The sequence below is a fragment of the Colobus angolensis genome, unplaced genomic scaffold (genome assembly GCF_000951035.1).
Source record: "Colobus angolensis palliatus isolate OR3802 unplaced genomic scaffold, Cang.pa_1.0 Scaffold2, whole genome shotgun sequence".
Taxonomy (NCBI): Eukaryota; Metazoa; Chordata; class Mammalia; order Primates; family Cercopithecidae; genus Colobus; species Colobus angolensis.
In genome coordinates, this window is record NW_012115154.1 from 7,442,240 (window position 1) to 7,453,717 (window position 11,478).

The 11,478-nt window shown below is 39.0% G+C and overlaps 1 protein-coding gene across 1 annotated transcript in view; it reads left to right on the forward strand.

The window, feature by feature from the left end:
• UBN2 (ubinuclein 2) overlaps positions 1 to 11,478 on the forward strand; it is a 75,279-nt gene that overhangs the window by 53,442 nt on the left and 10,359 nt on the right. Inside the window, exons 13-15 of the mRNA XM_011941559.1 lie at positions 970 to 1,036; positions 4,314 to 4,364; positions 5,339 to 6,889. Of these exons, the coding sequence (XP_011796949.1) occupies positions 970 to 1,036; positions 4,314 to 4,364; positions 5,339 to 6,889 (1,669 nt within the window). The remainder of the gene's footprint in view (positions 1 to 969; positions 1,037 to 4,313; positions 4,365 to 5,338; positions 6,890 to 11,478) is intronic.

Sequence of the window (11,478 nt, forward strand, 5' to 3'; positions counted from 1 at the left end):
GCTGAGATTACAGGCGTGAGCCACCACGCTTGGCCTAATTTTTGTATTTTTAGTAGAGATGGGGTTTCACCATGTTGGCCAGGCTGTTCTCAAACTCCTGGCCTCACGTGATCTGCCTGCCTCAGCCCAAAGTGCTAAGATTACAGGCTTGAGCCACTGCACCCAGCCTCCTTCTCCCTTTTTTAAAATATCTTCATTATTATCATTAACTTTGTGTTTTGTTTTGTACTGTAAAGTAGGAATCTATGGGATAAGTGGGCCTAGAGGTCATTTCCCTAAATGGCCTTCATCAAAAAAAAACTTAGAAAATTACTGTTGCCTAAATGAAGTTGTAAATTGACAGTTTTAATCAAGATTCTTGTTAATCTAGTTAGTGACATTTTAGCCAAGTGAAGTAGACAAGGTGAAGTATTTTAGCTTGTCAACACTTATTCAACAAACATTTGAATACTTTGACTTACTATGGAACTCGTTAGTTTTTTTTAATCTTTGAACTTTTTCATAGTTTTCCAGAACTTCCAAGATTCCATAGTAATTTTTCTTGCCCTTTTTCTCCCTGTCATTTTGACATTTTTTATTTGAATTTTTACATTACAAAAATTTTTCTTTAAAAGCTCAGGGTTTTTTTTGTTTTGGTTAAGTTAAATCTCATTCACACTTTCTTGGCATGGTTTAATTTGAGCCTGAAGTTCCTTAAAGCTCTTTTAGGAGGGGGGTTGTTTTACAGTTTATGTATTTACATTTAATTTTTAGAAAATTGTATTATCTACATTTCATGTTTTACTGTTTGTTTGGCCTTTCAGTTAATCTGAATTGGGGAAAATGTTGCTACATACTTAGTATAAACTGAGCACTTAAATATGGTTCCTTCAAAGAGCTTTCCAAATAGCAGAAGGAATTATTTACCACATAATTACAAAGCTATTTATTATAACTTTCTAATGAGCAATATAACTGCTACTGAAATAGCCTTTTAAAATCTTTTTATCTTAGGGCAAAGAAAAAGGTGATTCCTGCACCTAAACCCAAAGTAAAGGTAAGTATTAAAACAAAATCTTTAATTAGTTATAGTTGGTGAATGTTGAAATACATTCCTAAGATGAAAAAGATTTATGGTATTTAGCAGAGGTCAGTAGGCACTATAAGATAGGTGTTTTCAACTTCATAATAATCTTAGAACTTTTGTATTTGGGAGAATAGATTCCTGTGTAGCAGTGGGAAATATGCATATGCCAATTATAAAGCTTAACTTTATTAATACTTGGAAATGCTAGGTAAAATATAACAAATATTCTTTCATAGCATAGCTGAGATTGAAAATATGTAAGAAAAATTCCTAAGACCAAAAACAAAAAAGGATCTGACAGTGTTAATCTGTCGCTTAAACTTTGGTTGCCCTTGGAGGCATTTGGCACTTTCTACCCATCACTTTATGGTTTCTTTTTATGTTTCTTCTCAGAGCATAGCAGTTAGGGTTTTCTTGGGCTTGTACAGGTTAAAACTTGGGATGAAATCTGTGTAAAGCTGGACCTTCAAACTATAACGTATTTAGTAAAAGAAAGGACTAGAAAAAAATCCAGCCACCAGCAGAGACATTAAGAAAAGTGGCTGTTGGCCAGACGCGGTGGCTCACACCTATAATCCCAGCAATTTGGGAGGCTGAGGCGAGTGGATCACGAGGTCAAGAGATCGAGACCATCCTGGCTAACATGGTGAAACCCCGTCTCTACTAAAAATACAAAAAACTAGCCAGGCATGGTGGCGGGCGCCTACTGTAGTCCCAGCCCCTTGGGAGGCTGAGGCAGGAGAATGCCATGAACCCGGGAAGTGGAGCTTGCAGTGAGCCGAGATGGCGCCACTGCAGTCCAGCCTGGGAGACAGAGCCAGACTCCGCCTCAAAAAAAAAGAAAGAAAAGTGGCTGTCTTGGACTGGGTTCTGGTTTGGAGGAAGAATGTCCTTGCTGAAAATTTTTCTTGGCTTAGGAATTTAAGTTACACTACCTCTACAATCTGAGAAAGCCCCAAGCGGAAAAAGTAACTTAGTTATTGGATTGGTAGTAACCCAGGGCCTCTGGCAAAAGTAAATTCTCTGTGGTATAATGTGCTCTCTTCAGAGGCCTCAAAGGCCTTCCTCCTATAAACCACGTCAGACCTGAACTTGCAGTCTGAAATACAGAATACATGAGAGGATAAGTTACTATGAGTGAGAGTCAGTAGGAACAATAAACAACAGTTAGATCCCTAAGACAGACAAGTAGTGCATTTATGGAATTTAGTACAGAAAATAATTTTACTTAAAATTTTTTAATATTTAGAGAAATAGAAAAGGGAATAAAAGATATCCTATCAAAATAGACAAAGTAGATTTGAAAGAGAATCAAAATATAACCTCTAGAAGTAAAAACTATAATCATTTGAAATTAAAATTTTAATGAAAGCCCATACCCTTTAGGTTTTACACTTTGCTCTGTAGGCTTTGTCTCTTTGGTTTTTATTGTTGTTGTTGTTGTTTTTAATAGATGAGTTTCTTTGCTTATAAGATTGTGTCCAGATGGTCAATATTTATTATTCTGTGGCCTTCCTGACTTTTTTGGTGTTAGAGCCTCTTTAAATGCAGGGTAAATAGTCTTCATTTTCTTTTTTCTTTTTTTTTTTTTTTTGAGACGGAGTCTCGCTCTGTGGCCCAGGCTGTAGTGCACTGGATCTCAGCTCACTGCAAGCTCTGCCTCCCGGGTTACACCATTCTCCTGCCTCAGCCTCCCGAGTAGCTGGGACTACAGGCGCCCGCCACCTCGCCCGGCTAGTTTTTTGTACTTTTTAGTAGAGACGGGGTTTCACCGTGTTAGCCAGGATGGTCTCGATCTCCTGACCTCGTGATCTGCCCATCTCGGCCTCCCAAAGTGCTGGGATTACAGGCTCGAGCCACCACGCCCGGCCATTTTCTTTTTTCTTTCTTTTTTTTTTTTTTTTTTTTTGAGACAGTCTTGCCATGTCACCCAGGCTAGAGAGCAGTGGTGCGGTGCGATCTCAGCTTACTGCAACCTCCACCTCCCAGGTTCAAGCAATTCTCCTGCCTCAGCCTCCTGAGTAGCTGGGATTACAGGCGTGTACCACCACACCTGGCTAATTTTTGTATTTTTAGTAGAGACAGGGTTTCACCATGTTGGTCAGGCTGGTCTCGAACTCCTGACCTCGTGATCCACCTGCCTTGGCTTCCCAAAGTGCTGGGATTTCAGGTGTGAGCCACTGTGCCCAGCCAATAGTCCTCTTTTTCTTAATAACCTACTACTTTGTCTTCTGATCCAAATAATATTGAGCCAATCCTTCATTAAATCTCTTGAGTTTGGACTTTGTTTTGACACTTCACTTTATTTTTATTAGAATACTAAAGTTTTAATAGCTTCCATAAAGGATTGGTTACATTTTGATACATCTGTTCAAACATATGATTAATAGAATAATTGGATAGGAAATTTATTAAATTCTAACACTGGATGTGTTAGAATGATATGGGGGAGTCATCAGTTTTTTTTGTTTGTTTCCTTCTCTATGGTTAAATTACTTTTTCCTTTTCCCAAAATGGAAAAGCTGTATTGTTGATGCGGTTTTTTTCCTACTGTAACTCCCCATACTGTTTCTAGTTATAAAGGTTAAGGTAAGGAAATGCCTATAATAGAAAATGCAAATAACACAGAAAAGTAAGGAGAAAAGTAAAAGTATCTATAAATTTCTCCTCAGTGAGAGAATAAAAGCTCTTAACTTTCTAGGACACATCTTCCTTCCCGTCTTCTGAAACTCTGTTCTTCCCTCCCTCCCTTCCATTCATCCATCCATCCATCTATCCAATTAGCTGTCCATTTATTTGGTCTTTTATATAAATGGGACAACCTGCTTTTTTGACTCAGTTATATATCCTGAACAATTCTCTGTCAGTATAAATCTATACAGTATTCTATTAGAGTGCATTTAATGTTTTTATAAATAAAAATTAATAATCAAAAAGCCACTTTAAAACAGCAGTTTTATACTAGTAATACTTCCAACATTTGGATACATTTCCCACCCTTTATTTTGTACTTTTTATAATGGTATTTTCACTAATTACGTAAGTGGATGACATATCAAAACAAATGTGTCTCATTTGTATTACCTGTTCTTCTTAGCAGACATTTGTGACCTTAATGTAGTACACTTGTACTTCCAATAGGCAGTGAGGTTTTTAATCAGGGGTTTTAGAATAAAAGCTTAGAAAAAATACTAAGGAAGTTAGAGTGTAACAGTATTCTTAACAGCTTGCTTATGTAATACCTTAGGAGGTGATGGTAAAGACCCTTCCTCTCCATTCTTTCCCCACTATGCTTAAGGTAAGTGCTATGGTTGTATAAATCAGTATATAATATAACACTCTAGGTTTGTTTGGGTTTGTTTAAGAAACTAATTGAGGAGACTTTGATATGACTTTTATGTAATAGGTTTTTGCTTCTCAATCAATAAAATGAGTCAAATACTTTATATTTATCTTTAAAAATAAATAGATGCTTTTTAATTATTTTGCTCTTTGAATATTATAAACTGTGCTCTAGTAATTTTCCTTAAATATTAAGAAGGTTGATTCTTTGAGAAACAGACTCTAACAACTCTTAGGTATTCAGAGTTGTAATTCTTAATACCCTTGTTTTCTTAGCATAGAGCCCTGCTCACAGCGGACACTTAATGGATATATATTGGATAAATGACAAATGAATAATTTACAAATAAATTACAGATTCACCATAACAAATAGCATAATTTATATATGCTTGGATTGAATCATCTGCCACTTTGACGTACCAGTTTTTCTATGTACTGGCTGTAGGGTAGCTGCAGGACAGGGCATACAAAGAGGCAGAAATGCATGGAAGCAGAAAGTGAAGGTCAGCCTCCTAGCAAACCATCCCAGACGAGAAGGGGAGAGTCTTAATATAAAGGCAGAGTTTCTCCTGAGTGCAGGGGAATAAAAAGAGAATAATCTGAACAAATGGATTTGGAGCAGGATGTGAAGATCTGATGCAGGTGAGGGAGGCTCATCAGTAATGTTACTAGTATATGAATGTTCCTTCCACTTGTTAAGCTTACCGAGGTATGACAGCTATGTGCAATATATCAGATACTTTGTCTTGTGAGGACAGCTCAGTCAGGAGCTCTGTCATCTCAAAAATTATTTTTGTTTTGATAGTCTCTAAACATTTCCGGTAGAAAAATAATTTTAATTGTCATGAAAATCTCTTAGTTATTTAAAATTAACTTTGTAATTTTTTATTCACCATTTCTATTTTTTTGATATGATACTTTACATTAGGAGTATAGTCCAAAAAAGGACCAGAAAACTCCGGCATCCCTGGTGGCTTCGGTTAGCGGTCCTCCAACGAGCTCCAGCACAACTGCCGTTGCTGCAGCCAGCTCTAGCTCTGCACCAGCCCAAGAAACCATCTGCCTCGACGACTCACTAGATGAAGACCTTTCTTTCCATTCACCTTCACTGGATCTTGTTTCTGAAGCTTTAGCGGTTATCAACAATGGGAACAAGGGCCCTCCTGTTGGCTCAAGGATAAGCATGCCAACCACAAAGCCTCGTCCAGGACTGAGAGAAGAAAAATTAGCTAGTATCATGAGTAAGCTGCCACTGGCTACTCCCAAAAAACTAGATTCTACTCAGCCTACACATTCTTCAAGTCTTATTGCTGGTCACACAGGGCCAGTACCAAAGAAACCCCAGGATTTAGCTCATACTGGCATTTCTTCAGGCCTTATTGCTGGTTCTTCCATTCAGAACCCTAAAGTTTCTTTAGAACCTTTGCCAGCCAGGCTACTTCAACAAGGACTTCAGAGGTCAAGCCAGATTCACACTTCTTCCTCTTCACAGACCCACGTCTCCTCTTCTTCCCAAGCCCAAATTGCTGCCTCTTCTCATGCTCTGGGAACATCTGAGGCCCAAGATGCTTCTTCATTAACACAAGTAACAAAGGTGCACCAGCATTCAGCTGTCCAGCAGAACTATGTGTCTCCATTACAGGCCACCATCAGTAAATCCCAGACCAACCCTGTGGTGAAGTTAAGTAATAATCCCCAACTCTCCTGTCCGTCCTCGCTTATTAAGACTTCAGATAAGCCACTTATGTACCGCCTTCCTTTATCTACCCCCTCACCTGGAAATGGTTCTCAAGGGTCCCACCCCCTGGTTTCTAGGACGGTACCTAGCACCACTACCTCCAGTAACTATTTAGCCAAGGCTATGGTGTCACAGATCTCCACGCAGGGTTTCAAATCTCCCTTCTCGATGGCTGCCTCCCCAAAACTTGCCTCATCTCCCAAGCCTGCCACATCTCCTAAACCCCTGCCCTCGCCTAAGCCTTCTGCCTCACCCAAGCCCTCTCTGTCAGCTAAGCCTTCAGTATCAACTAAACTTATTTCTAAATCCAACCCGACTCCCAAGCCTACTGTATCCCCAAGTAGTTCCAGTCCAAATGCACTAGTAGCCCAGAGTAGCCACTCCAGCACTAACAACCCGGTCCATAAACAGCCCAGTGGAATGAACATCAGCAGACAGTCTCCCACCTTGAATTTATTGCCCTCTAATCGCACTTCAGGCCTTCCATCTACAAAAAATCTTCAGGCCCCCTCAAAGCTAACAAACTCATCATCCACTGGAACTGTTGGGAAGAATAGCTTGAGTGGAATTGCAATGAATGTACCTGCCAGCAGAGGTAGCAACCTTAACTCAAGCGGAGCTAATAGGACTAGTCTATCTGGGGGAACAGGAAGTGGAACACAGGGTGCTACCAAACCATTGTCTACTCCACATAGACCATCCACTGCCTCAGGGTCTTCAGTGGTAACAGCCAGTGTGCAGGTATGTATGTTCTGTACATCCATGTGATAAACTGTAAGATTGCATAGTGTCATCTTTCTTGTAGGTAACTTTAATAAGCTTTTTATGATATGTGGATTGTTCTCAATAGGCTTATTACAGCCTGCGGCCATGGAATATTCCTGATGCTGACATCATAGTGGTAGGCACACTTGTAGATGAGGTGTTTGTTGGGATGTGGATTTTTTTTTTTAAACAAAGTAACAAAGGTGCACGAGCATTCAGCTGTCCGACAGAACGATGTCGTTACAAGCAACTATCACTAAATCAACTTTAAAATTATTTGAAAAAGCACAACTAAAATGCGTATTTCAAACTTTCTTATCAAAATTCAGAACAAGTAGTAACTTAGGAATTTAACATTCACTTAGCTCTTCCCTTTTTCTCCTGCCAGCTTTCTTACTTTTAAATCAAATTTATACATTCCTGTTATTTTTTAATCATTTATCTTCTCAAAATTTTTATTTTGCATTAATTTTATAGTGCTATATAATTTTCTGTGTCAAATTAGTGTCAGTTGTCCTTTTATACCACAGTTTTCCCATTCATGAATTTTTAGTTTAAACTTAACTCTCAATTAGCTGAGTGCCTCACTCAAGCAATCTTTTTAAGAAGGGTAGTCTGGCGTGGTGGCTCATGCCTGTAATCTCAGCACTTTGGGAGGCCAAGGCAGGAGGAACACTTGAGGTCAGGAGTTCAAGACCAACCTGGCCAACATGGTGAAACCCTGGCTACTAAAAATACAAAAAAATTAGCCAGGCATGGTGGCGCATGCCTGTAGTCCCAGCTGTTTTGGAGGCCAAGGCAGGAGAGTCGCTTGAACCCAGGAGGCAGAGGTTGCAGTGAACGATATCACGCCATTGCACTCCAGCCTGGGTGACAGAGCGAAACTCCATCTCAAAAAAAAATAGTAATAAATTTTAAAAAGGGTAGCATGAATGCTATTTTACCTTAGCTCATGTGCACCTGGTAATTTCTTTCTGTGCTATCACACTTGAGTAGGCATAACCTTCTTGGGGCACTAACTGTTCCACTCCAAATTTTGTAAATATTCTTCCACTGACTCTTGCTTAGTATTTAGAATTATGGAGAAGTCTGAGACCATTCTAAGACTCTTTCTCATTCTCCTTTTGTTCCCTTATCATTAATGTGTTTTCTCTGCCTAGTTTTCATTAGTTGTATACCTAGAACATAATAATAGCATTCCATCTCAGACCTGGTTATTTTAGATCAAGAATATTTTATTGTATTATGTGTCTGATTACTGTTTCTGATCCATTTATTGTAAGTTTTTTGAGAACTCTTTATTATATTTATCATTATTATTATTATTATTTTTAATTTTTCCCTGAGACGGAGTCTCGCTCTGTTGTACAGGCTGGAGGGCAGTGATGCAGTCTTGGCTCACTACAACTTCCACTTCTTGGGTTCAAGAGATTCTCCTGCCTCAGGCTCCCGAGTAGCTGGAATTACAGGTGCCTGCCGCCATGCCTGGCTAATTTTTGTATGTTTATTTATTTATTGTTATTTTTTGAGACCAAGTCTCCTCTGTTGCCCAAGCTGGAGTGCAGTGGTGTGATCTCGGCACACTGCAATCTCCACCTCTCGGGTTCAAGCAATTCTCCCTACCTCAGCCTCCTGAGCAGCTGGGATTATAGGCATGCACCACCATGCATAGAGACAGTATTTTGCCATGTTGGCCAGCCTGGTCTTGAACTCCTGACCTCAGGTGATCCACCCACCTCGGCCTCCCAAACTGCTGAGATTACAGGCGTGAGCCACCACGCTTGGCCTAACTTTTATATTTTTAGTAGAGTTGGGTTTTCACCATGTTGACTGGGCTGGTCTCAAACTCCTAACCTCAAGTGATCCGCCTGCCTCGGCCTCCCAAAGTGCTGGGATGATAGGCGTGAGCCACCACGCCCAGCCTATGTTTCGTCTCTCTGTCTTCCATATCATCTTCTGTTATTGTTTTAATCTCTCCGCCACTTCTTTGTATTCTGACACTTTCTCAGATTTGTCCTTAATGTTAATGATTTAGATTCTTTAACTTTTTTTCCCCTGAAAGTAGTATGTGTTCATTGAAGGCAAATTTAGAAAAAAGAAAATAAAAATCACCTATTAATCCAACACTGTTTATGCTTTGTAGGTGCTTTTTAAGACTTTTTTCAACAAAATGTGTTTTATATATTTCATTTTATAACTGACCAAAAAAAAAAAAAATACCATTTTATGATATGCAAGTTCTTAGGTTCTTAAATATTCTTTGAAAACATAACTTTTATTGATTTATGGAATTGTGTTGTCTAAGGAAGTGCTCTTTGTACTGCCTCCTATTTATGTGGAACAGCAACATCTAACGAGAAGAGTTTCCCCTTGTTGTATGTCAAGGTTTCCTGCTGTTCAATACAGTCTAAGGGTTGATATTCAATATACATTGCGTACATTCAGTATATGTATATTCAAATCATCATTCTGCCACTGATGTAGGCATAGGAATGACTAGATGCCAGAATTCTAATGTAGAACAAATTCAGCTAACTGCTAATTCATTAATTGAAATCTAGGATTAACTGATGTTGTATGTATGTACGTTTACTTTCATCAGAAATAAAATAATAAAAACAAATTGATATTAGGGATTATATGTTAAAATGTATATAGAGATGAATGAATAAAGGCCTTCCCTTATGAAAAAAAAGTATGTGGAAGACTGGAGTTAGTCTGCATTACTGTCTATATTATCTTTATTAAAAAGTTTACTCTTGTTAAGATTCTTAATTTGATCAAAGAAGTAAGTAAAAAGATAGCATAAATGGTAGTTCCCTGCCCCGTATCCTCCTCCTAGGGTTAACTACTTTTAACCTTTTCAGCATTTTCTTCTTTGTGTTTTCAAATAAGAATACTAAATGGAAAACTCTTAATTTTATCAATTTTATAAAAATTTGGGGAGTTATTTCTGGAATTAAAAATTTCTTTTTATTTTCATTTGCTTCATTTTCTTTGAACTTAAGATTAAATCTTTCTTCATGCTTTGTCATCTCTACAATCTGTCAGTTCTATTTTGTTCCCAAAGATCTTCCTGTATTTGATCATTTATCGCAAAAGAACCCCTGTATTGTCTAACAAATAATTGGTTTGTCAGCATGGAGGCTACTTGGCAAAATATGCATTTCTGAAGACTAGCTACTCCCTCCTGGTTTTCTTCCTCTCCCAAATGGCTTTATGATTTGGAGACTGAAGTGTTCCTGTCTTCATATCTGATCTTTTTTTCTTTTTTCTCTCTTACTGGTTTGACTGAAGAAAAGTTTAATAATTCATTAAGGTCATTTCTATCCCTTGACGAAACTAAAGTTCTTTTTGTTCTAACATAGCATCTCAGTGAAGTCTTACCAGCTATCTTATGGCCTCTAGAACCTGTCTATAGCTCTCCAATACTGAGAACAGATTTCCTATCTATGCCTGTAAAGCATTCACCTTCTGTCTGAAAGAAAGGCATCTGTGGGTGTCTACTCATTTGCAAAGTGAAAATGACAGGTCCTTTAACAAATGGCAAAAGGTAAACTCCTTCTGTGTTCAGGTTGTTAGCTCTGCTTGCTTTCTATTTAATAACTTTCCACACAGGGGTTTCCTCCTGTTTCTTACCCTTTAATTGACTGATTTTCTTTGAATCTTTTCCTTGCCACTTTATAATTCAAAACATCATTCATTCATTAAGCAAATGTTTATTGAGTGTTTACTGTGTGCCAGGCACTCTTCTAGGTGCTGGGGAAAGAGGGATGAACAGCATACTCAGCATTCCTGCTCTCATGGAGCATATAGTCTATGTAGGAAGACAAGCAAAAATACAAGTTTTATGAAAAAATAAAATTTGTAGGATAATACGATAAAGAGTTATTGCTGCCAGCATAAAGAAGGTGAAGAAGGTTTGAGGAGGTAACATTTGATCTGAGAACTGAATGAGCAGAAGCCAGCCATGTGGAGAAAAGAGGGGAAAAATAGTTCAGGCCAGAGGGAACAATTGTATGAAGACACTGAGATGGAAAAGAGCCTGAAGTGAAGGCCTGCATGGCTGGACCATGGAGAGAGAGTGGTAGGTGGTGAGATCAGAGAGAGACCAGAACCATGTCGTAGAGGACCTTGTGAGACACAGTAAGGACTTTTTGGATTTTGTTCTCTGTGCAGTGGGAAGCTATTGGAGTTTCTTAAACAGGGAACTGGTATGGTCTGATTTGCATTTCAAAAGGTTACTCTGAGTGTTGTGGGAAATAGGGGATCAGTACACTCACCAAAGTAGAGGATGTGGTTTAATTTAATTGCAGCCGGTCGCAGTGGCTCACGCCTGTAATCCCAACACTTTGGGAGGCCGAGGTGGGTGGATCACAAGGTCAGGAGAGCGAGGTCATCCTGGCCAACATGGGGAAACCCCGTCTCTACTAAAAATGCAAAAATTAGCTGGGTGTGGTGGCGTGTGCCTGTAATCCCAGCTACTTGGGAGGCTGAGGCAGGAGAATCACTGGAATCTGGGAGTCGGAGGTTGCAGTGAGCTGAGATCGCGCCGCTGCGCTCCA